We start from the raw sequence: 27,965 nt of genomic DNA on the forward strand, positions 1-27,965 counted from the left end.
CACGGCTCTGAATACACTGTGAGCACCACAGCTCTGAATACACTGTGAGCACCACGGCTCTGAATACACTGCAAACACCACAGCTCTGAATACACTGTGAGCACCACGGCTCTGAATACACTGCGAGCACCACGGCTCTGAATACACTGCGAGCACCACAGCTCTGAATACACTGCAAACACCACAGCCCTGAATACACTGTGAGCACCACGGCTCTGAATACACTGTGAGCACCACAGCTCTGAATACACTGCGAGCACCACAGCTCTGAATACACTGCAAACACCACAGCCCTGAATACACTGTGAGCACCACGGCTCTGAATACACTGCGAGCACCACGGCTCTGAATACACTGCGAGCACCAGCGCAGCACCAGTCTAGAGGTGGTGAGTCCCCCTTTCAATGTCTCTGTACAACGTACAGGCTGCAGGAAGTCACAGTGTGGTTCAGCAAAGGTTTGTAATGAGCTTTCATTGGTTAAGGAAAAGCCTGTTTTCCAGAGAACGCCCGAGACGCCACACACAAGCCATGTCCCCCATGGAGAGGCGAATCCAAGCAGCGTTGAGCACAGCTCTGGGCACCCTCTGTTCACCTGCGTTAGAACTGTACAGAACACTTCCTCACACGGCACGAGGGCTGTTTCAGATAAGATCATCCCCCCCTTCAGTTCCTCCTGGAATGGCCCACCCAGGCCAGGTCAGGTCTTTCAATGGCAGCTGCTCTGCCTCATCGCTGTGGCCGTGCTGCCTGTCCTAAACCCAGCCCTCGCGGCGTTTTTTCAGTGCTGCGACTGCTCCGCGCTGCAGCGCGAGAGGGGTAATTAGTGGATTCCAATTAAGACAAATAAATATTTTATCTCAGTAGAGCTAATTACTGGGAAGAGTACAAAAGTGGGAGGATGTGTCGGTCTCCGGGGGCGACGGGGGATGGGGGGGAGGGGGCGGTGGGCTGCTGTCATTGGAACCCTAAAATAGCTCAGAGAGGGGCTGCACAATCGCACCCTGAACCCCAAAACTGGAAACGCTGAGTCACCTGGCAGCCCCAAGCCCCAGGGGACAGACACAAATAAAATAATCACCAGTCCGACAAAAGGAAGATCTGCTTTTAATCAGTGTGAGAAAAGCAGTGGTTCCAGTGTGCGGCCTCCTGTGCTCTCTTCATCCTTAACGACGCTAAATTACATAGTCGTAGAATGTTTTTTATTGTTATTTTCAGAATTCATGAGAGAGGTACCTCTGCAAAACAAGGCCCCTTGCACAGCTGAGTTCAGGTTGCCGCACAAAAATTGGAAAGGGGTTCTGAACGATTAAAACTTTGTGTGCTGTGCTTTTAAAGGTAAATGCACTCCTCACTGTGTCGTGCTGTCCGGGCGAGTTGCCCCCCGTCTGCGTGCGTGCCCAGTCATGGCCTGGCATCATCCTCGAGCGCCAGGCAGGCTCCGGCTCACAGCGGTCCTGTGGCGGACCAGTGGACAGGCTGCTCTCACTGGGCGCCCCTGTGGAGAGGGTCTGGTCAGCAGTTTCCCAGGCCCTGCTGCTGACCGGCCGCGGCCAAGCGACGGGATGTCTCGATCCCGGGCCACAGCTCGGCTCGCTGGCGGGATGATGCCGTTAGACACCCTCGTCTTCATCCTCACCCCACAAACTGCTGACAACCAGCACAGGCACCCCCATACTCACACACACCGGCCAGGGCCGCGCACGCAGCCACACGCGTCACAGACCAGGCTGCCACAGCAGAGCTGACCACGCGAATCCAGTGGGGCAAAGTCTGCTGTACCTCCTGAGTCACTGTCAGAGTCTCCTCAGCTCAGTCTCCAGGCCAGGAGCAAGCAGCTCTCTAAACTAGTGCAGTCCTGCCGAGGAGCCGGCCGTCTCTGGGCCACAGCGCCCCCCTGTGCTGGAATCAAACATCACATCCTGGCAGCCAAAACCAAAAGACAGGCAGTGTCTTTCTCTTCTTGCGGGTGTTAATTTGAGCACTGGCATGGGACAGTGCTGTAAAAACAGTGCAAACAGTGCAGTTAAAAAACTGCCGCACTCATCTGCATTTCACTGAAAGAATTTGAAAATAAAATTGATCTGAGCTCTCACAAATTAAACAAACAGCATTTTCTTGCAGTAGCAGCTGTCCAGGTAAGTGGCTGTGCTGTCTGTCACACGGTCACTGTCACTACACTCTGCGGCCCGTTTCCATCCCGCAGCGGACGAGAAGCACAGGGGGCTCTGACCGGACCCCCGAGAAGCAGGCCTGGCGGCCAGCGGGTGCCGGGAGGGTTGCTAGGTTACGGTTACCGTGGAGAGATGGACATCTCCGGGGCGCGCAGCAGGACTCACGCAGAGAGAGGAGGGGATCAATCAAACCTCAGCCTGTGTCAATCAGCTTAGTCAGTGTCAATCAATCAAACCTCAGCCCGTGTCAATCACCTCAATCAATACTAATCAATCCAACCTGAGTCCATGTCAATCAGCTCAGTCAGTATTAAACAATCCAACTTCAGCCCGTGTCAATCAGCTCAATCAATACTAATCAATCAAACCTCAGCCTGTGTCAATCAGCTCAGTCAGTGTCAATCAATCAAACCTCAGCCCGTGTCAATCACCTCAATCAATACTAATCAATCCAACCTGAGTCCATGTCAATCAGCTCAGTCAGTATTAAACAATCCAACTTCAGCCCGTGTCAATCAGCTCAATCAATACTAATCAATCAAACCTCAGCCTGTGTCAATCAGCTCAGTCAATGTCAATCAATCAAACCTCAGCCTGTGTCAATCAGCAATCGGCCTGCCTCCATCACCCTTTACTCCAACCCAGCACCTCCTGCCTGCAGTGTGCGTGCACTGTCCTCTGGGGGAGGGGGGGCTCCCCGGTGTGCGTGCACTGTCCTCTGGGGGAGGGGGGGCTCCCCGGTGTGCGTGCACTGTCCTCTGGGGGAGGGGGGGCTCCCCGGTGTGCGTGCACTGTCCTCTGGGGGAGTGGGGGCTCCCCGGTGTGTGTGCACTGTCCTCTGGGGGAGGGGGGCTCCCCGGTGTGTGTGCACTGTCCTCTGGGGGAGCGGGGCTCCCCGGTGTGTGTGCACTGTCCTCTGGGGGAGGGGGGCTCCCCGGTGTGTGTGCACTGTCCTCTGGGGGAGCGGGGCTCCCCGGTGTGTGTGCACTGTCCTCTGGGGGAGGGGGGCTCCCCGGTGTGTGTGCACTGTCCTCTGGGGGAGGGGGGCTCCCCGGCGTGCGTGCACTGTCCTCTGGGGGAGGGGGGGCTCCCCGGCGTGCGTGCACTGTCCTCTGGGGGAGGAGGGGCTCCCCGGCGTGCGTGCACTGTCCTCTGGGGCAGGGGGGGGTCCCCAGTGTGCGTGCACTGTCCTCTGGGGGAGGGGGGGCTCCCCGGTGTGTGTGCTGGAGCGCTGTGCCCTGCAGGTAGGGGACGCCAGTGGGCACCTTGCGTGCTGCAGCTGCAGTGCAAAGCCCGAGGCTGAGGGGGGATTAGAGGGATAACCGGCCTATTCCGGGCTGCTCATGTGATGGCCGTGCTCTCCGCTGACCCTGCTTACTCGCACAGATTACTGTCCCCCACCCCCAACACCCCCGGCACCTGAGAGGTGAAGCAGCCTCATCGCCCAGCTCCGGCCCACGTCCTGTCCTGTCCAGTCCAGTCCGCTCCGTCTCCGCGCTGCACGGGCTGTGGGCCCGACCTCCTCGCCGCACGGCGCCGACCTGTGACCCTGCTGCCCCGAGGTGAGTGCGCCCCCTTTTCCTGCCCGCCTGCACAGCAGCCTCCCCTCCCGGCCTGTCCACCGCTGGGCAGGATGAGGAAGAGCGATTTATCAAGCACAGAGCCTGCAGCAGACCGCAGTAGGGATCCAGGGATTTCTCTGGGGGGGCTACAGCAATGGGGGGGGATAGCTCTCCCCCTGGAGGAGCCCTGGAGAATCTGGGAACAGCTGGAGCCGGGGGACCACGGCCAGCGCGGCCTCCTCCGCAGTGGACAGCGGGCAGGGAGCCGGGAGCAGGGGGGGCTGCGGGGGCCGTCCGGAGCGGGACGGCCCGTCTCCCGTCCCGCCAGCGCTGGCCCGGCGGATTAGAGAGGACAGACAAAGGGGGATTGTGTGGTAGTGCAGCGACTGAGCTTGTGTGGAGAGCTCTACATCATAATCTCATTAAAGCAGCAGTTAATTACCTGCCCCAGTAGCTCCGGCTCCCTGAGCACAGCGACGGCTCGGCTCGGCTCGGCTCGGCTCGGCTCGGCGGCTTCCGGGGAGCCCTAGCACGGCGGGAGTCTCCCGCCGGGACTGAACCCCAGCAGCTGTGGAGGAGAACAAACCAATTAGCTCTTCACAATTAACTTAACTTAAATTGCCCTTGATTAAGGAGCCGGCTCAGCGCTCGCCTCTCCCGGGGCGTCACCGCGCTGCGATGAGTTCCCTCGCCCCCGTGTCTCCTAGGGAGGAGCGTATCCACGGTAGCCTGCGTGTGTGGCCTTCGAAACCCGCCCAGCCCCGCTGACTGCCCTCCCTTTGTCCGCAGAGCGATGGAGACGCGCAGGCTGGCAGCACCCTCCCGGTGAGTCCGCGTGCGCAGGAGAGGGCATGAGCGCCCTCCTGCTGCTGGCCCTGGGTCTGCTGGCCCCTCCCGGGGGTGCCCTGCAGCCTGCCCGCGTCCCCCTCGTGCCTGGCCAGCCCTTTCTGGTGCTGTGGGGGATCCCCGACTCCTTGTGCGAGGGGCGCCCCGACCCCAGCGCCTTTGGCATGCTCAGCAACGGCTCGGCGGGCCAGTTTGTCGTCTTCTACCGGGACGGCCTGGGGCTGTACCCCTACTATGACCCCCAGAACCAGCCCGTGGCGGGGGGGCTGCCCCAGCACACCAGCCTGGACATGCACCTGCTGAAAATGGACGCCGACGTGACCTCCGCCCTGCCCTGGCCCGACTACCGCGGCCTGGCCGCCATCCACTGGGAAGACTGGGCGCCGCTCTGGGGCCGCAACCGCGGCAAGAAGGAGATCTACCGGGAGCAGTCCCGCTCCCTGCTCCGGCAGTTCTTCCCCGACTGGGCTCCCGCGGAGCTGGACAAGTGGGCTCAGGTAAAGACGCCGGGAGGGTGGCAGGGTCCGAGTGGCCAGGGCAGGAGAGGGGGGCACAGTGCGCTGACCTGCGTTGCTGGAAAAGCATTTGCTGCCTAGTGTTGGGCAGCACGCTGGCACAGCGCTGAGAATTGCTGCCTCGCAGCGCCGGGGCCCTGGGTTCAGTTCCAGACCTGGGGAGCTGTCTGTGTGGAGTTTGCATGTTCTCCCCGTGTTCCTGTGGGGCTCCTCCCACAGCCCAGAGACAGGCTGGTGGGTTAACTGGCTTCTTGGGAAACTGGCCCTGATGAGTGAGTGTGTGTGTGTGTGTGAAAGTGTGGGTGTGAGTGTGTGGGTGTGTGGGTGTGTGTAAGTGTGAGTGTGTGGGTGTGTGTAAGTGTGAGTGTGTTTGTGTCTGTGAGTGTGAGTGTGTGTCTGTGAGTGTGTGTGAGTGTGTAAGTGTGAGTGTGTGTGTGTGTCTGTGAGTGTGTGAGTGTGTGAGTGTGAGTGTGTAAGTGTGAGTGTGTGTCTGTGAGTGTGTGTCTGTGAGTGTGTAAGTGTGAGTGTGTGTGTGTGTCTGTGAGTGTGTGAGTGTGAGTGTGAGTGTGTAAGTGTGAGTGTGTGTCTGTGAGTGTGTGAGTGTGAGTGTGTGAGTGTGAGTGTGTAAGTGTGAGTGTGTAAGTGTGTGTGTGAGTGTGTGTGTGTGAGTGTGTGTGTGTGTCTGTGAGTGTGTGAGTGTGTAAGTGTGTGTGTGTGTCTGTGAGTGTGTGTCTGTGAGTGTGTGAGTGTGAGTGTGTGTGTGTGTGTGTGTGAGTGTGTGTGTGTGTCTGTGAGTGTGTGAGTGTGTGAGTGTGTGTGTGTGTCTGTGAGTGTGTGAGTGTGTGTGTGTGTGTCTGTGAGTGTGTGTGTGTGTGTCTGTGAGTGTGTGAGTGTGTAAGTGTGAGTGTGTGTCTGTGAGTGTGTGAGTGTGAGTGTGTAAGTGTGAGTGTGAGTGTGTAAGTGTGAGTGTGTGTGTGAGTGTGAGTGTGTAAGTGTGAGTGTGTGAGTGTGTGTGAGTGTGCCCTGTGATGGACTGGCATCACTCCAGGGTGTCCCCCGCCTTGCGCCTGTTGTCAGTCTGGGCTCAGCTCTCCGCGACCCCGAGCTGGACAGAGCGGTCAGAGAGCAGATGGGGGGGCCAGTGTGTCCGGGGACCGCCGCCTCGGGATGGGGCACTGGGCGTCGCTGCCGGACGCCCCCGCCGGCGGGGAAGGGCAGATGGGAAGGAAACAGCCAGGCTGAGGCCCGAGCGGACCGCTCGCCCATGACAGCGCAGCTCAACGCCATCGCTCCCACGGGACGGCAGAGCTCCTGCTGGTCAGCAGTCGGGAGCGCGGCCCCTCCGGGGGTCTCCGCTCACGCCCTTCCTTGTCTCCAAGGTGGACTTCGAGGCGGCGGCGCAGGCCCTCCTGCTGGAGACCCTGCAGGAGGGCCGCCGCCTGCGGCCCCGGGCCCTGTGGGGCTTCTCCCCCTACCCCGCCTGCCCCGGCCAGCACCCGGCCAACGCCACCGGCCGCTGCCCCGCGGCGGACATGGCGCAGAACGACGAGGCGCAGTGGCTCTGGAAGAGGTCATCCGCCCTCTACCCCTCCCTGCAGCTGGACAAGCCACGGGGCGGCTCCGCGGGCGCGCGGCGGCACTCCTCCGGCCAGCTCCGGGAGGCCCTGCGCGTGGCGGCCCAGGCGGGCGCGGCCCACGACCTGCCCGTGTTCCCCTTGGTCAGGAGCGTCTACGCCGAGACCGCTTCCTTCCTCTCGGAGGTGAGTGCGCGGCCGCCGGGACTGGACAGGACGTCCCGCGCGCGAAACACAGGGTCCGAGCCAACTGCTGTGCTTTACCCCGCTAATGGGGAGAAAACCGATTAACTAAAAGCCAGACAAACTAAGCTAATTGGCTGATGCTTTTATCTGGATATTTGTGCACCATTTTACTAAAGCAGTTTAAGCGAAGCTCTGGGGTACAACAGCTGGGATTCGAACCTGCAGCCCTCCAAACACAATTCCAAGGCCCTGGTCAGTCCTCTACACTGCCACTGGAACAGAGTTCCTCAGCTTTTGTACTTTGTGGCCAAAGACCCATCTGGTCCTCAGCCCTCTCTGTCTTAGCTGAGGAAGGAAGCGAATCACTCTACTGAAGCTTCCGGTCTTTTCTCAGGTCCAAAGAGAGGGTGTACAGCTCTCTGTGGCTGTTGTGGCCCCCCGTTGGTCCAGGGGACCAGAGCTGAGGAGTTCTTGCAGACGAGTTTGGCCTGCCCGGTGTAGCTCTCACCTCTCAAGTATGAACAACCAAAGAAAAATGGCAATCCAGTGGTGACCACTTGACCCATCGGGCCTGTTGGGTGGTCAGTACCTAATTGGTCTCAGGTTTTCAGCCAGCTGTTTCTTGAAAGGTGTCAGGAGATTATTTGTGGCTGTGTGGCTTGTTCCCTGGGGTTCTTATTTCCTGATTGTACTGATGCTCTCTTAGCGCTCTGTCATTATACAGTAAAACACATTACGAAGAGCTGTTAAACACTGCAGCCTGTTGTCTCAAGCGGTACCCTGAGAACTGAGCAGAACCATTAAACCTAACGGCGCCCGAGCTGCAGACATCTGCAAGAAGAGAAGGAGATTCTCCCAGGCTGATGACAAACAGTGTCTGTAGGTGATAAAGTACCTGCTGAGCCCTCCCTCCCAGTCCAGACAGCCCTCGGCTTTAGGGATTTAGCATCTGAAGGGAGAACAGAGAGAGAGGACGAGATCTTGTCAGGGACAGGGATGATGGATTAATGGGGTTTGTGACTCACTGCCGGATAAGAAGCGATCGCGCACCAGCAGGGGGGGTGATGACGAGCTGGGGGGCGTGACAGCGCGGGGCAGAGGGGGTAAGGGGATCAATCGATAGCGTGCAGGAGGCACGATTCAGAGCCAGCGCCAGTCTGCTGTGCGTCAGGAGCCCCTCCAGCGGAAGTGGGAGGAAAGGCATTGTGAAATCCCAGCTCGAACCCCTGGCCGGCAGAGCCGGTCAAGGCACCGGGTGAACCGGGCTGCACCCCACGCCTACCCCCTTCCTGAAAAAAAAACAACCCATCCAGGACCGGTGATTGGAGACGTGAACGGATCTGTGTGTCGTGTGCAGGCTGACCTGGTCCACACCATCGGAGAGAGCGCCGCCCTGGGGGCCGCGGGCGCCGTCGTCTGGGAGAAGTTCTTCTCCACCAAGACCCAGGTACCTCTCGGGGGAACGGATATTTTTTCTAACAAATCGAGAGAGCAGGGGGGCGAGAGAGCAGGAGGGCGAGAGAGCAGGGGAGTCAGAGAGCAGGGGGTTCAGAGAGCAGGGGGCGAGAGAGCAGGGGGGCGAGAGAGCAGGGGGGCCAGAGAGCAGGGGGGCGAGAGAGCAGGAGGGCGAGAGAGCAGGGGGGTCAGAGAGCAGGGGGGCGAGAGAGCAAGGGGGCGAGAGAGCAGGGGGGTCAGAGAGCAGGAGGGCGAGAGAGCAGGAGGGCGAGAGAGCAGGGGGGTCAGAGAGCAGGGGGGTCAGAGAGCAGGGGGGCGAGAGAGCAGGGGGGCGAGAGAGCAGGGGGGTCAGAGAGCAGGGGGGTCAGAGAGCAGGGGGGCGAGAGAGCAAGGGGGCGAGAGAGCAGGGGGGCGAGAGAGCAAGGGGGCGAGAGAGCAGGGGGGCGAGAGAGCAGGGGGGCGAGAGAGCAGGGGGGTCAGAGAGCAGGGGGGCGAGAGAGCAGGGGGGCGAGAGAGCAGGGGGGTCAGAGAGCAGGGGGGCGAGAGAGCAGGGGGGTCAGAGAGCAGGGGGGTCAGAGAGCAGGGGGGCGAGAGAGCAAGGGGGCGAGAGAGCAGGGGGGTCAGAGAGCAGGGGGGCGAGAGAGCAGGGGGGTCAGAGAGCAGGGGGGTCAGAGAGCAGGGGGGCGAGAGAGCAGGGGGGTCAGAGAGCAGGGGGGTCAGAGAGCAGGGGGGCGAGAGAGCAAGGGGGCGAGAGAGCAGGAGGGCGAGAGAGCAGGGGGGCGAGAGAGCAGGGGGGCGAGAGAGCAGGGGGGTCAGAGAGCAGGGGGGCGAGAGAGCAGGGGGGCGAGAGAGCAGGGGGGTCAGAGAGCAGGAGGGCGAGAGAGCAGGAGGGCGAGAGAGCAGGGGGGCGAGAGCAGGGGGGCGAGAGCAGGGGGGCGAGAGAACAAGGGGGTCAGAGAGCAGGAGGGGGAGAGAGCAGGGGGTAGTCAGAGACCCCGTTCAGCCTCCCGGTCCCCGTGTTGGCAGAGGGGCTGCTGGGAGCTGGCGGACTACGTGCGCGGCGTGCTGGGGCCCTACGTGGTGAACGTGACCACGGCGGCGCGGCTGTGCGGCGAGGGGCTGTGCCAGGGCAGGGGCCGGTGTGTGCGGAGGGACCCCGAGGAGCCCACCTACCTGCACCTGCCGGCGGACAGCTTCCAGCTCGCGCCCGGCGCCGACGGCACCGCGGACGCCGTCCGGCCTCGGGGGCAGCTGCTGCCCGGGCACCTGGAGGCGTGGCGCCTGGGCTTCCAGTGCCAGTGGTACGAACCCCCGGAGGGCAAGGCCGAGGACCAGGAGCCCACCAGCGCGGGGGGCACCAGGACGGCCGGGGAGACGGCCGTGCCGGCAGAGACGCCTGCCCTGAGCCGCGGCGCCCCCTGCCTGCGGGGCAGCTTCTCTTCCCTCCTCCTCGCCACGCTCGTGGTCGCCAGAGCCTGCCGGTCCCGCTGACACCTCACCTGAGCCTCTGGGCCCAGCGACAAGAGCCACCACAATGCCTTGTTACAGTAGAGACACAGCGCGGACTACCGGACACTGTCAGGCAGAGGAGGGGTATCGGCCCCAGCGTCCTGACTACTGGTCAGTACAGATCCCAGGACACTGAAAGAGGAGGGGTGTTAATGTAACCCCAATGTCCTGACCACCGGTCAGTACAGTTAGTAACAAAAATTCCTTACACTTCCATAACGCTGTTCTGGACAATCCCCTCCAAGGCTCTTTACAGGCCATGGGGATCCCCTCCACCCCCACCAGTGTGCAGCCCCAACTGGATGATGCGCCAGTCCTCTCCCCACACACCAGCTCTCAGTGGGGAGGAGAGCAGAGGGATGGAGCCAGTTCAGAGAGGGGGGTTATTAGGAGGCCATGACTGGTAAAGGCCAGGGGGGGATTTGTCCAGGACACTGGGGTTACACCCCTACTCTTTTCGAGAAACACCCTGGGATTTTTACTGACCACAGAGAGTCAGGACCTCGGTTTCTCATCCAAAGGACGGCACCTTTTTACAGTGTAGTGTCCCCGTCACTATACTGGGGTATTAGGAACCACATAGACCACAGGGTGAGCGCCCCCTACTGGCCCCACTGACACCTCTTCCAGCAGCAGCCTTAGTGTTTCCCAGGGGTCTCCCCTCCAGGTACTGGCCAGGCCCACACTGCTGAGCTCCAGTGGGCTGCCAGCTGGGAGCCTTAGGGTGATAGAGCTGACAGGGGGCGGGACAGTGCAGTCTGGCTGCAGAGACCATCTCATCTCTGAACGTACGCCAGTCTGTTTTCCCAGCAGTGCTGTGGCGCGCTGGCCTACGCTTGGTTGCCCCGGTGGTGCGCCTCAGGAACAGACGGGGTGGGGCAGGACTCGTCCCGGGACACTGCTGCGGCCGGTCTCGGGGCTCGCTGGCCGGTCGAAGACTGGTCCCGCCCTTACAGGAACGCACGCCGAGAAACATCCACATCTTATCTGCAAAGTGTTTTTATTCACAATCGTTCACAGTGTCGTTGCAGGCTTAGCGTGATAACATGTAAAATAAAAAAAATCAGTCCATGGATTCACAGCTGATTTTGTCAATATCCCTTATTTCTGTGTTTTGATTATTGTGCTCTACCTGAGTCAGACGGTTTGCAGTGATGCTGCACTCGCCGGCGCTCCACCGGCTCTGGCAGATAAGAAGGGACTGATGGGATTGCGGCCTCTCAGGCGCGATAACGCTGGAAATCCGCAGGGCTGGTCGAAGCCGTAATCCGGCATGTGGATCCCGATCTCCTTCCTGAGATGTCTGAGGCGGCGGGCGGATGAAATTAACCCCACGGGGAGCGATCACAGCCCGGGGCAGCGCAGGGCCAAGGGGGACCCGGGTCTGTCCCAGCCTGGCGGCGGGCTCCGACCCGCCACCCTCTGGCAGGGGTGCGAGACCGGCCTGGGGCGCATGGCCGTACCCACCCCTCCCCGAGCGCCTCAGTCTGCGCAGGCGGCGCTCGGACCGCAGGCGGCAACTGGACATGTGTTCCCCGAGTCCTGCTGGCAGTGTGAGCAGAGATACAGGGACAGGGCAGGGAACAGCTGTCCAGGGCCGCTCAGGCCTGCAGCCCCTCCAGGTCTCTGCTACTGCCAGCTCCTTAACTGCTTGCTCGGCGGTTGGCAGGAAGAGCTGGCTGCACCAGAGTCAGCGGAGCGGACCGGAGAGGCCCCAGCTGAGCAAACCCGCGGCGCAGCACTCAAAACCCAGACGATTCTGGGTCCGATTCTGGTTCCCCGTGTGGGGGAGTCTCTGGTACGCCCTGGGGGTTTTGGTTAGGTATTTCGTCCTTTGATATCTTCACATCCCTTCTGTGAGAAAAACCCCACCACTCCCCCGCCCCCTCCCCGGGAGTATCCAGGCGTGGATGTGTACCAAGGGCACAGGATCGAGGTGAGGAGTGATCCGCCGGTGCAGTCGCCTCAGTGTGGCCAGCTGGGCGTGTCCCTGAGTATCTGCATGTGGCATAGAGCCCGGCACATATGTACTTCAGCGGCAGGGGGCAGTGTGGTGCACCGCTATCTTCCCCAGAGCTGCCAGGTGCACGCGGCACACAGGACGCTGAAGAGGAGGGCAGTGCCGGGCTGTGTCCTGGGCGCCCTGCTGGCGGGGCTCTGGCACTGCCCTCCGGTCCTGCCCTGGTAGCAGTGGCAGCGGAAGGCCTGCCTCAGGCCCGCCCTCGCCGTGCGGCTGAGCTCCCCCTGCACGGAGACCAGCGGCTCCCCCTCGCGGCCGTCGCCCGGGCGCACCTGGATGCGGAAGGCCCGGGCATCCAGGTGCAGGAAGGCGTCAGAGTCAGGCTCCCTGCGCACGCAGCGCCCCCTGCTGCTGCAGAGGTGCCGGCTGCACAGGCGCGCAGCCGTGGTGACATTGAGGATGTAGGGGCCCAGCGTGCTCTTCAGGTAAGTGTTCAGCTGCAGGCAGATGTCCTGCAGGGAGAATACAGAGAGTCAGGGCACCTGTCTAACAACAGTACAGCACAGTGTAGTCCAATACCAGACAGTACAGTACGATACAGTACAGTATAGTACAGTGTATTCCAATACAGGACAGTACAGTAGGATACAGTACAGTATAGTCCAATCCCAGACAGTTCAGTATAGTACAGTGTAGTCCAATACCAGACAGTACAGTATAGTACAATACCAGATAGTACAGCAGGATACAGTACAGTATAGTATAGTACAACACAGTAAAGTACAATACCAGACAGTACAGTAAGATACAGTACAGTATAGTACAATACCAGATAGTACAGTAGGATACAGTACAGTATAGTATAGTACAACACAGTATAGTACAAGACAATACCAGACAGTACAGTACGATACAGTACAGTACGATACAGTACATCACAGTATACTGTAGTACAGTACCGTAGGATACAGTACAGTATAGCACAATACAGCACAGTATAGTATATACTATACAGTATAGGACAATACCAGACAGCTCCAAGGAGGGTCTGTGCTTTCACCAGCTCTGCAACTGATCAATTACATTAATAGATAATTAACTCCTTTATGCAATTAAGGATCTGACTGTGCTGAACACCTGGTGTGAATTACTGTGCTGATTAATGTCCTGTCCCTGTCTTGCAGCATGAGATTTAGGGCTCTCAGAAAGCACAGGATCAGCCACCCTGAAAAATGTGGTTTTAAACTGTTAAAACTTTGCTAGGATCTTTTCTATGTCTGTTCACGCGTTTTTGAAAACATTCTGAATCCACACGGGTCCTAAATATGGGAGTTAGCTTCAACAGCAACAACAGCGACTGGGCGCTTACCCTGGAGCGAGAGTAGTCAACCCCTCCCCAGAGAACAACTCCACTGGCCCCCAGGGCGGCGCTCTCTCCGATGGTGGACACCAGGTCCATCTGGAACAGACACAGAGCCGGTAAGCCTACAGAACCCCTCTGCAGAATTCACCCCCCAATTCAGAGTCGAAGAGCAAAGAAAATGATCTCCAATCATTCAAACCGCCAGAACCGTTAATCGTCGCAGCCCTCAGCAGTCAGAGCTGACCTGGAGTGCAAAGCTGGACTTCCAGAGTGATGGGTTATTCCACAGTTTTAGCGGAATTATAACCAGGTTGCTCTTCCGCTTCAGGGCAGGGCGAGTAAGACTTTGCAGCTTGTAGAGCCAGGAGTGGAATGAGGCCTCAGTAGTGGTCCTGTTATTGTTATTGACACCCACCTGCCTGCCTGAAGAGCGCCTCAGTGTGCTTGTTGCAGCTCTGAACATGGGGCGCAGCAGCCTCAGCACTGAAGACCACACACAGACGGCAAACAGCCCTGATTTCGGTCTGCTGTACCGGAGGGAGCCACTAGGTGGCAGGCAAGGCCACAGCTCCACCGGGCTCCGCAGTGACGTTCCTTCCTCGTTCGAACCCCGTAGCTCCACCTCGTCTCCAGCCCGGTGCATCAGCGCTCGTTCCGTGTTAGAGGACGCGCTGCACTGGGAACTTAACCGCCGAGGAAACCTGCTCCCTCCCTCTGCCCCTCCCGCCGCTCAGACGGGTGTTTCCCAGGCAGGAGGATGTGAACGAGCTTTCGTGAGCCGGCCGGTTTTCTGCCAGCGGGGAGCGGGAGCCGTCGAGCCGGATCCGGCTCTAATGAAAGCTCCTGACCAGAGAGGCTCCAGCAGAACCCACTCCTCCCTTCCAATCCTCATCAATACTATTATTAATAATCCCTCACACTTCTATAGCGCTCTGCTGGACACCCCACTCAGAGCGCCATACAGGTCATGGGGATCCCCTCCACCCCCACCCGTGTGCAGCCCCACCTGGATGATGCGCTAGTACACTCCTCCCACACCCCAGCTCTCAGTGGGGAGGAGAGCAGAGTGATGGAGCCAGTTCAGAGAGGGGGGTTATTAGGAGGCCGTGACTGGTAAAGGCCAGGGAGGAGATTTGTCCAGGACACTGGGGTTACACCCCTACTCTTGTCGAGAATTGCCCTGGGATTTTTAGTGACCACAGAGAGTCAGGACCTCTCATCCGAAGGACGGCGCCTGTTTACAGTGTAGTGTCCCCGTCACTATACTGGGGCATTAGGACCCACACAGACCGCAGGGTGAGAGCGCCCCCTTCTGGCCCCACTAACACCTCTTCCAGCAGCAGCCTCAGCTTTCCCAGGGGTCTCCCCTCCAGGTATTGGCCAGGCCCACCCCTGCTGAGCTCCAGCGGGCGTCTCACCTCCGTCAGCGGGGCGAGGGAGTTGGCGTAGAAGGGGCGGCTGTAGACGAAGACGGGCAGCGAGGCGGGCGAGGGCGTGGAGCTGGCCACCCGCAGCGCCTCCCCGACGCGCGCCCGCGCGAAGAGCCGGGCCTGGGGCGAGGAGCGCAGCTCCCCCTGCAGGTAGACGGAGGGGTAGAGCGCCGCGCTCTCGGAGAAGAGCCAGCCCAGCGCGTCGTTGCGCCGCAGCTCCAGCGGGGGGCAGCGCCCCGTGTAGTTGCGGAGGCCCCTCTTGTACTCGTGGTTGTAGCAGTCGGGGAAGAGGTAGAGCCCCCACAGGCCCCCCGGCCGCAGCCCCCGGGCCAGGCGCAGCGTCTCGGTCAGGAAGCGCCGGGCCGCCGTGTCGAACTCCCAGGCGGCCTCCCGCTCCACCTGCGCCAGGCAGAGAGGGAGAGGGGGGGGCCTGAGCCGGCGGGCGCCACCAGGGGGGGGGCAGGCCGGCTCCCGGGACAGCGGGACCCACCTTCCCGGCGGGCCAGTCCGGCCGCAGCGCGCGGACGAGCTCCCGCGACTTCCGCTGGTACACCGCCTTGCCGGCCCAGTTGCGCTCCCACTGCGGGCGCCACTCCTCCCAGTCCACCACGGCCAGGCCCGAGAAGGCGGGCCAGGGCAGGGAGCGCCGCACGTCGCCCGCCAGCTTCTCGCTGTGCGCCGCCAGGCTGGTGTTCTGTGGGCAGCCCCCGTTCACCGGCCAGCCGCTGGCGTCGTAGAAGGGGTAGAGGCCCAGCTGGTCCAGGTAGAAGATGGCGAGGCGGGGCCCGGCGAAGGCCTGCGCGGGGTTGGCGACGACGCCGAACGGCCCCAGCGCCAGGGGGGTCCCGTGCCGCGCCTGGCACTGCTGCGTGGGCGCGTTCCAGTAGACCTGGAAGGGCTCGCCGGGGGGCGCGGGCAGGGCCGCCGGTTTGCCGCACCGACACAGCGCCACCTGCAGCGCCAGGAGAGAGAGGAGAGCCGCTCCCCGGAACGCGGCGCCCCCCGGTGGAGAGACAGGGGGCGGTGCGGCCCCTGAAGTCAGTTTTACCTTCTGCGGCGCCTGCCCGGTCCGGAGCCGGGCCTCAGTACTGCAGGGGACAGAGCGAGAAGGAGAGATGAGCTGGAAGCACTGGTGCAGGATCTCAACATGTCTTCAGCCTTCGATGAGTCTGGGAACAACACCTGTGACAAGTGGGCTGCAGTGTGCAGTCAGTGCCTGCAGGGGGCTGCAGTGTGCAGTCAGTGCCTGCAGGGGGCTGTAGTCTGCAGTCAGTGCCTGCAGGGGGCTGTAGTCTGCAGTCAGTGCCTGCAGGGGGCTGCAGTGTGCAGTCAGTGCCTGCAGGGGGCTGTAGTCTACAGTCAGTGCCTGTAGGGGGCCGCAGTGTGCAGTCAGTGCCTGCAGGGGACCGCAGTGTGCAGTCAGTGCCTGCAGGGGGCCGCAGTGCCTGCAGGGGGCTGTAGTGTGCAGTCAGTGCCTGCAGGGGGCTGTAGTGTGCAGTCAGTGCCTGCAGGGGGCCGCAGTGTGCAGTCAGTGCCTGCAGGGGGCCGCAGTGCCTGCAGGGGGCTGTAGTGTGCAGTCAGTGCCTGCAGGGGGCTGTAGTGTGCAGTCAGTGCCTGCAGGGGGCTGTAGTCTGTGCTAATTCAGAGACTGGGATGGAATCCATCCTGGGAGGAGAGGGAGGCTGGCTTTGTCAGAACAGGTTGGGAGCCCCAGACTGGACTGGAAGCATGAAGGAGGTGGTGTGTCTGGAGCTGGGGGGGGTGTGTGGGTGCGGGGGAGGGGGGTGTGGGTGATGGGGGAGGGGCTGTTCCCAACTCCTCCCTCCCAGCTGTCTCAGAGCCTGAGACTGACTCCATGGGACACCTGCTGCAGTCCAGTTCTTCTGTCCACTCTGCCATGACACAGCAGCACACAGCGAGGCGGCTTGCGAAGGGGACTGGGCGGTGTGAGCCACGGGGCGCCGGAGGGCCAGCAGCTGCTCCAGCACACCTCTGACGTGTGGGCGCTGAGCTGGGCGCTCTGCGGAGGAACTGGATCCTGAGCCGAACCGGCCGCCCCTCCGCTCCGGACAGCTGTCCCAGCGTCCAGCCGGCCGTGCTTCCCGGGAGGAGGGCGGCAGACGGGCGAGCCGTCGCTTCCAAAAATAAACGGAGAGAATTCGAGACCCTGTCCGCTGCGCTGCGGTCAGACAGATGGTCTGGAAGGGTGGGGTAGCCCCTTGTGTAAACTCCCCCACTGTGGCAGAAACACACCGGGAGAGAGTGAATCTGTCCCTAGTGTTGCCCTCCTGACCCCTTGTCCTGCCCACATCCCCCCAGTCACTTCTAAAGAAGCCCCCTCACCTGTGCTCAGTACCCCCACCCCCCTGCCAGGCCACAGGGCCCCCCAGTCTCCTGACCAGCTCACCGCAGAGGCCGGTGTCCACAACAGGTGTCCAGCCTCCGGGGAGTTCAGACAGAGGGAGGAGACCTCTGAGAGGTGTTCAGACAACCCACCCGTAGTGAGAGGCAGTGAACTCACCCGCAGACAGCAGCAGCCATGGCAGGAGACAGGAGACAGGAGACAGCCCCCCGCCAACTCCTCTCAGCAGCGTCACATAGTATCAGGTTGGGGCCCAGGGAGTCCGATTTCTACCATCTCCACTCCCTCTCCATTCTTCTCTCCCGGCGCACTCTCTCCCTGCCTGAGGCCCACGACCCTTCGGCCCTGCCCAGTCCGCGCGCGCTGTCCGCTCTCTGAGCCCTCTCTGCGAGGGCGAGGTCACTAGAACTGGGCGAGCACAGCGGAGCAGTCCACTGCGCCTGGCAAGCCAGCAAGGAGGGGGGGGGGGGACGCTTTAGCACCTGAGACTCCCCCCATTGCTGAAGAGTGGTACGCTCCATCCCATATGTTAATCCCCTCCCTTACCCACCCCTTGACTCTGTGCCATCACTCCGTCTCTTTCAGCCATTCACACCAGGGCCTGGAGAATGTGGGCTTCAGAAAACAAAAGCTACAGAAGGGCTGAATCCCTCGTCTGAGACACGCGGTCTGTCCCTGGAGACACGGCTGTCCAGATTGTGCAGGGACTGACGCACGCTTGCTCTGAGACAGAGCGAGCACTAGAGGCACCGGGGCTACACTGCCCAGCCCAGCCTGTGCTTGGCTCTAAACAGTGCAGGATCTTATTTTAACACCCTGCACACGCTGGCGGCCGCTCCCCCTGAGCATCTCAATCACAGCTCTGGAAAGAGACCTCCTGCCTCGCCCTGGATCCCCACCTCCAGTGGTCATGGAGGAGGCAGGAAAGCTGCTCCTGTTTTAAATACTGGCAGAGAAATGGAACGGAAAGAGCTGCCTGCCTGGAGAGCACTGCTCTACACACAACACACACAGCTCCGGCAGAGCATGAGCACAGGTCCTGTAGCTCGCCTGTGCCTTTTTGCTTGCTCTCATATTTAGCAAGCGACAGAGCCCGGGCGCAACAGGATTTTAAAAAGATAAGAAGTCTTTCTATTTGTATAGCGCCTTTCATTCTAAAGCATCCCAGAGGGCTGCGCACAGTGTGGTACGCTCTCCCTGCGGACTGGGAATACTTCATCCCGTTCTGTTCCCAATGTTCTTTCTGCTCTTATTGTGCTCCGTATGGGGTGAAGGCTCATTCTCCTCATGCTTTAGTTATTGCCCATCTCGATATGCCAAAATACCCCAGAAGTCACCATGTTGCAGCAACCTCTTGTCCATTCCACAAACATTCGCCTGCTGTTAACTGCCTGCCTCCCCAGTTTTCTGCTTTAAATGCCCCTCTGCTGACACACAATAATACACCTGTGACAAAACACCAAGCACTGAAGGGAGCAGGCACAAACACACCCCTGTGTAGCAGCCCTGTAACAGCAGCAGCATGACACTGGAAATCCTGGCACCCTCCCAGCACTGTGGAGACCCGGTGCAATGCATCTGGCACTGCCTGGAGGCGCCGCTCAGTCCGGAGGGCACACGAGGCTCTGGGCACCAGGCTGCAGCTGCTCCTGCACACTGGAGGCAGCCCTGTGGGTCCCTGACTCGCTGCTGCACTAACCAGGGGCTGCCCATCATGCACAGGCCCGGCGGTGTGCCAGGAAGTGTACTGACTGAGCCTCTTGCTTCTCTCCTGTCCCCTGTCTATCCTCTATCCTCTCCCTTTCTCTCCTGTCCCCTGTCTATCCTCTATCCTCTCCCTTTCTCTCCTCTCCCTTGTCTATCCTCTGTCCTCTCCCTTTCTCTCCTCTCCCCTGTCTATCCTCTATCCTCTCCCTTTCTCTCCTGTCCCCCGACTATCCTCTGTCCTCTCCCTTTCTCTCCTCTCCCCTGTCTATCCTGTCCCCCGTCTATCCTCTGTCCTCTCCCTTTCTCTCCTCTCCCCTGTCTATCCTCTGTCCTCTCCCTTTCTCTCCTCTTCCCTGTCTCTCCTCTGTCCTCTCCCTTTCTCTCCTCTCCCCTGTCTCTCCTCTCCCCTGTCTCTCCTCTATCCTCTCCCTTTCTCTCCTCTCCCCTGTCTCTCCTCTGTCCTCTCCCTTTCTCTCCTCTCCCCTGTCTCTCCTCTCCCCTGTCTACCCTCTGTCCTCTCCCTTTCTCTCCTCTCCCCTGTCTCTCCTCTCCCCTGTCTACCCTCTGTCCTCTCCCTTTCTCTCCTCTCCCCTGTCTACCCTCTCTCCTCTCCCTTTCTCTCCTCTCCTCTGTCTATCCTCTCCCCTGTCTACCCTCTATCCTCTCCCTTCTCCCAAGACAGAGCCACCTGCTTCCCTGAACTTCAGGGTGGAAACAGACAACAATGCCGGCTTTCTAAGGAGCTCTCGGTGCCCCTGACACCCGACTCCATGGGCTCAAAGCCTTTTGTTCTGCCAGCCTGACCTCATGTCCCTCTCGCCAACAGTACCATAAGAAAATGGCACCCCGCTGCCCTCAGTGACTCTGTATAGGAAAGGAATTGTGCAATCATTTGAAAAACTAAAACAAAACATTGTGCAACTACTGTTTTTTGTAAAAGCTGGCAGTCTGTTGGTATTGATATTTCGTACTTGTAGTTCAGTATTTTCACTGCTGTGCTACACCCTGGTGGGTTAACTCAGCTGTGAAGCCCCCTCCTCCCACCAGACACGGACCACCGCTAGTGAAGATGAGGCACTGGAGGAAGAGCAGCATGTTCAGGAAGTGCTGTGCTCTCTGACAGGAAGCCACAGAGAGTCCAGCAGCATGATGATGCCAAACATATATCACACTGAAGACAGTGTGGCAGCCAGCCTCAGCACTGCGCTCGAACCCCTGCACTATCTGCGCCCCAGAGCACCTGCTCCCCCAAGAGCAGCGCCTCTTCGCAAAAGGGCCTGCTGGGAAACCTGACCCGCCACTGCCGAAGGTCAACGAAAGGCTCCTGGTCCTGAAAAGCTGGAGCACAAATACAGATGGGTTGTGTGGAGGGGGCAGCTGGAGGAGGAAAATCGAATGAGGATCCATTTAGGGGAGGGGGGGGGGTGGGTGACCCACAGCCCACAGAGGACGAGTCCATTCCTGATACAGGAGACTCCCAGGGCTCCAGAGAGACTGGGAGGCACAGGCCCCAAGGGAAACAGCACTCCCAAGCTGCGGGCAGTGTTTATACACAAGCGCACCTTCTCGAGGCACTGTGCCTCCATCCACTGCACACGAAGCGTCAGAAGATGCTCATCCCTTAGAACTACAACAGGTTTTTCCAAAGATAAGAAGAAATCCATACATTTACATAGCATCTAAAGCATCTCAGAGAGCTGCACACAGTGTGGTACAGTACGCTCTCCCTGCAGGCTGGGAATAGTTCATCCCGTTCTGTTCCCAGTGTCCCCTCTGCTTGTGAAATGTCACTTCCTGCCCAGCTAGACACGTTTGTCTATCCAGGCACCAGCGTGTCGGTGGCAGGAAGATCATATGCTCTCGACAGCACATGGGTGCCTGTCTGAGGTTTTCTCTCTCTCGATGGTCACCAGGCGTGGTGCTCGGCCCACTAACTCGCCTCGCCACCGCTGTAAAACCAGCTCTTTCTCTCTCTCTCTAACGAGCAGATTTCACGCTGCAGCAGTCAAACTCACGCGTGTGCGACACAGTCAGTCACGCATGATCAATCAATCAGAACGACAGCAAGAACAGTTAACCCAGTTTCAGAACCGTCCTGCTGGTTCCGCCCAGCACAGTGACGGGAAGACTGAAAGAACGACCTCTGACCTTTCCCAGGGGAAGCAGGTTACCTCTGGGCCCCCCCTGAGTCGCAGGTGAAATCAATCGATGAAACAATTATTTTTTTTCCATACAGTACATTCTAGGGCTCTAACAAACTAACATGAGAAACACACCTGTAAGTACGCTGTGTTCTACAATTAAACAGACATCTGAATTATTGGGCGGCACAGTGGAGCCCAGCGCTGGGCCCTGAGTTCAATCCCTGACCTGGGGTGCTGTCTGTGTGGAGTTTGCATGTTCTCCCCGCGTCTATCTGGGTGTCCTCTGGGAGCTCCAGTTTCCTCCCATAGTCCTAATGCATACAGGTAAATTAATTGGTTACTGGGAAAACTGGCCCTGGTGTGCATGTCTGTCCTGCAATGGACTGGTGTCCGGGGTGTGCCCAACTTCACACCCATTGCTTGCTGGGGTAGCCTCTAGGTCTCCCCCACAACCCTGAATTGGAAATGGAAGAACGGATCTTAAGTCTCCAGACTCGGATGACACAGCCGAGGACTAGTTCAAGTACGAGGACGAGCCAGAAGTGTTGGTACGGCATCGCTCTTAACTAGGGAGAAACTGAACGCAGGGAACAGGACTTGTGAGCCACAGCTCTAGCAATCAGGGGAGCTCATTAACCGCTGGGGTTGTGTGTGTTATGAGCCTCATGTCAATTGTGGGCAAGAAGAACAGACAGACCACCTCCCCACACACACACACACTTCCGCTGAAAGGCTTAAATAACACCAAACTCCGCTGCAAATTCAAAAGGGGAACGAGTTCTGAAGCCACACCAAGTCTCATGTGAAGGCAAGGCAAGGCAAGTGGAACATTTGCGCAGGAGTGACGACCCTCTCCGGAGACATGGTACGTACTGCTCTCCTGCAAGAGCCGCCCGTCTCAAAAACGTTGCAAAGGCCCGGGACAGACCCACAAGACCGTGGGAAAGCGGGGAGCAGCTGTGAACTGATTTCATCAGGTATGGGCCAGATAGGAATGTGGTTCCAACCCCATCCCATCAGGCCCTTCCCAGATGGAGCCGCAGTCCGGCTCGGCGGGTTGCCTTGAAGCCCCAGGCTTCTCGTCTCACCGGAGTTCTGACCCAGTCGGGCCGGCCCGTGACAGACGGCCTCAGCACCTCCTCGCGTCCTCCATCCCGGCGCCCAGCGGGCGAGGCGCACTCTGCCCTTGCTAAGGGTTATATCTAAGCTGCTTTCAAGGTTTGTTTTTGCTGTGGGTCTCTGGGCTGGTCCTGCCCGAGAGGAAGAAGCAGGGGTGCAGTGCGTACTTGCTGAAGAGTGAGGCACAGACAGAAACTTACGTTTACTGGCAGGCGTCAAGAGCACCACCAGTGCTATTGTCCCCAAAGCTCACGTGTCAAGGTTTTTCTGCCTCTCAGTCTATAATTCACATTTAACAACGAGAAAAAATGTAAAATAGACACACTGAGTGAATTCATTCGGACTATCGAAACATACATACCTTTTCCATCCATGCTGTCCGGTGACGATTAATATTAAAGGAAGTGCGTTTGTGTATCAGAATATATCGACTAGCTATTCGTACCGATAGATTTGAACGTGCGCGGGGCCTGATGCAGACGAGCGCCGAGGTGTGGACTCCTCACCAGTTGATATTGTGGAGTCTGCACGAGGGCGTCGGCTGTGCTCCAGGGAACGCCAGCTCGGGCGCACGCGTGCTCCTGGTGGAACAGGCCGAGTCGCTCGATGGGGGGGGGAGGGCGCCAGCTGTGCACCCCAAAACAAGGCGGCGCCCCATGAGGAGCCACTCTGGCGCCTGCCTGCCCGCCGCTCTGAATCAGACACGGGCTTGTCCAGACAAGTAGAGAGGAGACCGAGCGCCGATCCTCTGACCTCCTCTCCGCAGGCTTCTCCGCGAGGCGCGGCCGCTCTCCCGGGGTTCCTGGCCGTCCTGGTGTCCCTGCTGCCCCCCGGAGCCGCCACGTACCCCCCCTTCCTGCCCTGCGGTAGCCCGAGCCCCCAGACGGTGGACTGCGCGGCCCACGGCCTCACGCGGGTGCCCCTCTTCCGCGCGCCCACGGGGGCGGTGACGGCCCTCCTGCTCTCCGGCAACCACATCTCCCGGATCCCGGCCGACGCCTTCGCCCTCTTCCGCCGCCTGGAGACCCTGGAGCTGCAGTGGAACGGCCTGCTGCGCCCCGGCGTTCCCAAGGCCGGCGGCCCCATGGTGCTCGCCCCGCGGGCCTTCGAGCCGCTGGCCCAGCTCCGGAGCCTCGACCTGCGGGGCAACGGGCTGCGGGCCGTCCCGCTCCTGCCCCCCTCCCTGCGGACCCTCGACTTGAGCTACAACCGGCTGCTGCTCCTGGAGCCCCCGGCCCGCCCCCCCGCCCTGGCCGCGCTGCAGACGCTCCGCCTGGACGGCAACTGCTACTACAACAACCCCTGCGGCCACAGCCAGGGGGCGCCGCGCGGCTTCCTCGCGGGCATGGGCCGGCTGCGGGAGCTCTCGCTGGGCCACAACAACCTCACCGCGGTCCCCGGGGGCCTCCCGGCCGGCCTCAGGAGGCTCGCCCTCCACTACAACCAGATCTCGGCCGTGGCCCCGGGAGACTTCGGCCAGCTGGCGCGGCTGAGCTCCCTGGACCTCAAGGGGAACTGCCGGCGGTGCGAGCACGCCCCGAGCCCCTGCATCAAGTGCGCCCGCAGCGCCCTGCACCTGCCAGCCGGCTGCTTCGCAAGCCTGGGCTCCCTGAAGAGCCTGAACCTGTCCGACAACTCCCTCGCCTCCCTTAACGACTCCGTCTTCGCCCCCCTGCGGGGACTGGAGGAGCTGCTCCTGAGCGACAACCTCCTCTCCCGGACATCCCCCAACGGCAACGATCTGGTCCTGGGGAGCCCGGCCTTCCGCGGCTTTCCCCGGCTGAGGTCCCTCGACCTCTCGTACAACTACAGGCGGTTCACCGTCTTCCGGAGGCTGGCCCTCACCGAAGACTTCGCGGGCCTGGCGCGGCTGCAGAGCCTGCAGATCACCGGCTGCTTTTTCCAGTCCGTGGACAATGCCTCCGTCGCGCCCTTGGCCGGCCTCCCCGAGCTGCGCCTTCTAAACCTCCGGCTGAACTTCATCAAGAACATCGAGCTGCACATCTTCGACAGCCTGGCTGGCCTGAGCTACCTCAGGCTGTCGGACAACGAAATCAGCTGCACGCGCTGCCGGGGAGCCCCAGGAAAGAGACCGGGGCTCCCCGACCATCGTCTGACCCCCGGCTCTTCCCTCCAGGCGAGAGGGCTCAGCGCCCCCGAGCCGCAGGTGGGCCTCCCTTTGCCAGAGAGCTGCACCGGGCGCGAGACGCTGAATTTGATGAGGAACAACCTCGTCTACGTCCAGAAGGAGCTCTTCGAGGGGTTCGAGCGCATCGAGTGCCTGATCCTGTCCCACAACAGCATCAGCCAGTCCTTCAACGGCAACCAGTTCATCCTCCTGAAGAGGCTGAAGCTGCTGGACCTCTCCTACAACAGGATCGACTTGTACTACAAGGCGGCCTTCTCCGAGCTGCCCAGCCTGGAGGTGCTGGACCTCAGCAACAACAACTACCACTTCCAGCTGAGTGGAATGGGCCACAGGCTGGACTTCATCGCTGGGCTCCCCTCCCTCAGGCTCCTGGACCTGGGCTTCGACTCCATCAGCGACCGCATCAGCACGGCGCTGGCCAGCTCTTCCCTGAATAAGCTCGTCTTCAGGCACAACCGCCTGCAGGACATGTGGAACAAGAAGATTTATTTCCAGTTCTTTCGGAATCTCACCAACCTAACCAGCCTAGACCTGTCCAACAACCTGCTGACTCGCATCCCGCCTGAAGGGATCTACCATCTTCCCCCAACCCTGAGGGACCTCAACCTCAAGTTCAACAAGCTCACGTCTTTCCCCTGGGAGGCCCTGAGCGCCTTTCCGTGCCTGGAGATCCTGGATCTGAGCTACAACTGGCTCTCCACCCTCTCCCGGAGCCTCCATCCCGGCAGCTACATCCCCCCGGACTCCGGCCTCCGGAGCCTCAACCTGTCCTCCAACAGGATCCACGCCATCGACCGGGACTTCTTCAGGAACGCCACGGCGCTGGCCAGCCTGCTCCTGAGCGACAACCAGCTGGAGCAGGTGGACTTGGACAACTGCCTGCTGCAGCGCCTGCGCGTGCTGGACATCCGCTGGAACCGCCTGGTCTGCACCTGCGACTCCTCCTTCTACGAGCTCTTCAGCAACTTCAACTTCTCCGTGCCCGCCCTGACCAGCCAGGTGACCTGCGGCTCGCCAGACAGGCTGAGGGGCCGCAGCGTCTTCAGCCGGGACGCCCTGCTCTGCCCCAGCAGTCGCAACGTGGCCGCCTTCCTCCTCTCGCTCGCGCTGGCTCTCCCTCTGACCGCCCTGCCGGTGCTGAGGCAGGTGCTGGGCTGGGACGCCTGGTACGCCTTCTACGTCTGGGTGGCCAGGGCCTGGGGCCTCTTCTACAAGGGCGGCGAGGGCTCGGCCTACGACGCCTTCGTGGCGTTCGACAAGGAGCAGGAGAGCGTGGCGGACTGGGTGTACAACGAGCTCAGGGTGCAGCTGGAGGACAGCGGGGCCCAGCGCTTCCGGCTGTGCCTGGAGGAGAGGGACTGGCTGCCAGGGCGCTCCTCCATCGAGAACCTGCACGAGGCGGTGCAGGGCAGCAGGAAGACCGTGTTCGTGCTGCCCAGGGCCGGGCCGGCCGGCGGGCTGCTGCGGGAGGCCTTCTTCCTGGCGCAGCAGAGGCTGCTGGAGGAGCGGGCGGACGTGGCAGTCTTCGTGCTGCTGGAGAAGGGGCGGCGCGGGAGCCGCTACCTGCAGCTGCGCAGGCTGCTCTGCCGCGAGACCGTGCTGCTGTGGCCGCAGAACCCCCAAGCCCAGGGCTACTTCTGGCACCGGCTGCGCTGCGTCCTGGCCCGGGACATCCAGGCCAGCTACGACCGCAAGTTCAGCCTCAGCTTCGAGGCCTAGCGGGGCCTCACTGCCTGCCTGCCTGCTGGGGCCCAGCTCCATTCACTCCCGATCCCGGAGCGGCGGGCCAGGCCAGGTTTTCTAGGCAGCTTGGAAACTTCAGTGAGCCGGGCTGTGGGGAGAGAGAGACACTGACCAGGTGGACGACTGACCCAAACCCCGGGGGTGGAGTGGAAAAACCTGAACGGACTGTGGCCCTCCGGGACCAGGAGGTGAGAGGGGTAGATGCAAGGGAAGTTCAGAGACGTGGGGAAATGTCATGGTGCCATCAGAGTTCCTGCCAAGACCTTAAGGGCCCAAACATGTTGAAGCTCAACCCCGCGACTGATCTGCTCTGGCTGGACTCGACGCCTCTCCGGTCCCGTTAACAGGCACGTGAATCCAGTAGCGTTGGGTGCCCAGCTTCTCTCTCGCTCCCCGGCTTAAGGAAGAATGTATATCTCTCTTGAACAACAGAACGATGGCGTACTTACGGGGCTGATCTGTTTCACGTGGAGTTTGTTACAAAGGCTGGGGACAGATGACAACAGCCACCAACACCAAGCGCCACCGACCTCAGCTGTCAGTAATTTCCAATCACTCCGACGATTTTTCTTCCAGAAAACATCAGGGATCCTGTTCATAAAGCCCCTTCTCTCCCTCGTATTCATGCGCTTGCCTCTCCTCACTGCAGGGGGGTCCCAACCCCTTTAGTGTTCCCTGCGACTTGCTCAATAAACCTTTCAACTCACTTCCTTCCTGGGTGTCGTTATTCCTAGCGAATTTCGGTTTAGCCTCCTGCAGCTACCCGACAGTCCATCAATAAGCCAGTCCCCTGCGGAAATCGTCCTGTGTGTGCCAGTCAAACAAAAAATCATTCACAACTCCCTGGGCGTGCATCTCCAGCGCACCAGGCTGCTAGCCGGGCTATACAGCCCTCCTCAAACTGACACGAATGAAAAATGTGAGTGTGGTTAAACCAGCGGTTTACTCCAGCGTCTTGCTTGGTGTACAAGGTGAAAACACTGAGGCCCTCCAAGCCCTGCCTCTGTGCTCCTTACCCTGTACGACCACAAACTCTGAACACCGATGTCTGCCGCTTTGATCAAATAACTCCATGAACTCCATGACCGGCTTTGAAATGTTGCCCCCAATTAATTCATACAGTGTCCTTCATGCATTACTATCACTGCCCCGCGTGAAGACATCAGTTCTGTTGTACCTAACACATACACAAAAATAAGAGCTGCTAACAGACTAGATTTCTGAGGCAGGGTGAGGGAGGGGACAGTGCCTGCATGTTCTTCCCTCTCAATCCATCATCAGGAAGCTGTTTATCCCAGGAGCACAGGGCATACAAAGGAATGCAGGGACAATTTAAGACCTCGGTCAAACCAGTGAGCTTCTTTTAGGAGATGGGAGGGAGGACAAAACCAGGGCACCCAAAACATAACCGGTGTGGAAAGGGGCAGAGCATGCAAGCACCATAGAGACCGGCTCCCCCCACTGGGACTCGAACCCAGGACCCGAGAATTGAGAGGCAGCGGTGCGAGTACACAGACAGAGTGGCAGCCGACGGCTTGAGATCTTTATTCTGCTCGGTGACTCAGAGGGTGAGACAGCTGGGCAGCGCGCTGGCAGACAGGACAGGGCAGGGGCTAATCCGGGCCCTGAAGGTACAGTGTCTGGGCGCGAGGGAGCAGCTGCCGGGTCAGATGAAGCCGGCATTCCCAGCCCATCTCTTCCAAACCCTGCAATCGGAGTCTGATTCTGCTGTACAACATATTACACTTCATGCTTTTCAGAGGCAAATATACATAAAACAAAGGCTTGAACATCCTATTTCTGGAACACAGTTATTATTGGTCACTACAGTCTCAGCTTGCTTATTCCAGTTATGAAATAATGTGCAAACCTCAAAAAAGAAGAAGTAAGGAGATGATTAGCCTGGCCTATTTTACAATATGGCTTAGGTCTACATACTTGTATAAATGTGACATTATGATAGGTAGTAGTAATAATTACATAGTAGTAGCAGTAATCTGTGTACTCTTCCCATCATGTATTAAAACAATAAAATACACCGCAAGTGCCTCACAGCCTAGCACCAGGCAGCAAGGCGCCACATTCACACGCAAAACAGAACTATAAAGGGGAAGCCGAAGGCCAGATGGTTCCGAGAAATATAATAAGAATTACATATAAATACACGT

At 59.9% G+C, this 27,965-nt stretch overlaps 3 protein-coding genes across 4 annotated transcripts; 2 read left to right on the forward strand and 1 right to left on the reverse strand.

The window, feature by feature from the left end:
• Nucleotides 1-3,583: 3,583 nt before the first annotated feature.
• Nucleotides 3,584-10,720, forward strand: LOC102685733 (hyaluronidase-2). The gene is made up of 5 exons (XM_069189602.1): nucleotides 3,584-3,735; nucleotides 4,525-5,078; nucleotides 6,476-6,856; nucleotides 8,214-8,303; nucleotides 9,338-10,720. Exons 2-5 carry the CDS (start codon nucleotides 4,587-4,589, stop codon nucleotides 9,800-9,802), a joined length of 1,428 nt encoding a protein of 475 aa, XP_069045703.1. The 5' UTR covers nucleotides 3,584-3,735; nucleotides 4,525-4,586; the 3' UTR covers nucleotides 9,803-10,720.
• An 83-nt stretch (nucleotides 10,721-10,803) lies between these two features.
• On the reverse strand, nucleotides 10,804-17,850 carry LOC102685934 (hyaluronidase-2-like). Of its 2 annotated transcripts, none has more exons than XM_069189601.1 (5): nucleotides 17,095-17,850; nucleotides 15,064-15,661; nucleotides 14,562-14,972; nucleotides 13,150-13,239; nucleotides 10,804-12,292 (listed from the first exon to the last, which is right to left on the reverse strand). In XM_069189601.1, exons 1-5 carry the CDS (start codon nucleotides 17,112-17,114, stop codon nucleotides 11,882-11,884), a joined length of 1,530 nt encoding a protein of 509 aa, XP_069045702.1. In that variant the 5' UTR covers nucleotides 17,115-17,850; the 3' UTR covers nucleotides 10,804-11,881. The 2 variants fall into 2 exon arrangements, with proteins under 2 accessions (XP_069045702.1, XP_069045701.1); XM_069189600.1 differs by lacking the exon at nucleotides 17,095-17,850 and adding an exon at nucleotides 16,438-16,555.
• Nucleotides 17,851-21,561: 3,711 nt separating this feature from the next.
• On the forward strand, nucleotides 21,562-26,503 carry LOC102686134 (toll-like receptor 9). The gene is made up of 2 exons (XM_015348292.2): nucleotides 21,562-21,651; nucleotides 22,672-26,503. The coding sequence occupies exons 1-2, from the start codon at nucleotides 21,649-21,651 to the stop codon at nucleotides 25,771-25,773; spliced, it is 3,105 nt and encodes a 1,034-aa protein (XP_015203778.2). The 5' UTR covers nucleotides 21,562-21,648; the 3' UTR covers nucleotides 25,774-26,503.
• Nucleotides 26,504-27,965: the final 1,462 nt, after the last annotated feature.

This window comes from Lepisosteus oculatus, chromosome 4 (assembly GCF_040954835.1).
Source record: "Lepisosteus oculatus isolate fLepOcu1 chromosome 4, fLepOcu1.hap2, whole genome shotgun sequence".
Lineage (NCBI taxonomy): Eukaryota > Metazoa > Chordata > Actinopteri > Semionotiformes > Lepisosteidae > Lepisosteus > Lepisosteus oculatus.

Bases quoted from the DNA above. Each gene is read 5' to 3' on its own strand.
- LOC102685733 (XM_069189602.1), top strand. From the start codon at position 4,587: ATGAGCGCCCTCCTGCTGCTGGCCCTGGGTCTGCTGGCCCCTCCCGGG. The intron at 5,079-6,475 runs GTAAAGACGCCG...CTTGTCTCCAAG, and splicing joins AGCTGGACAAGTGGGCTCAG to GTGGACTTCGAGGCGGCGGC. The intron at 6,857-8,213 runs GTGAGTGCGCGG...TGTCGTGTGCAG, and splicing joins CCGCTTCCTTCCTCTCGGAG to GCTGACCTGGTCCACACCAT.
- LOC102685934 (XM_069189600.1), bottom strand. From the start codon at position 16,472: ATGGCAGAGTGGACAGAAGAACTGGACTGCAGCAG. The intron at 15,662-16,437 runs GTGTCCCATGGA...TGTCCCCTGCAG, and splicing joins GAAGAACTGGACTGCAGCAG to TACTGAGGCCCGGCTCCGGA. The intron at 14,973-15,063 runs GTGGGTCCCGCT...TGCCTGGCGCAG, and splicing joins CGGACTGGCCCGCCGGGAAG to GTGGAGCGGGAGGCCGCCTG.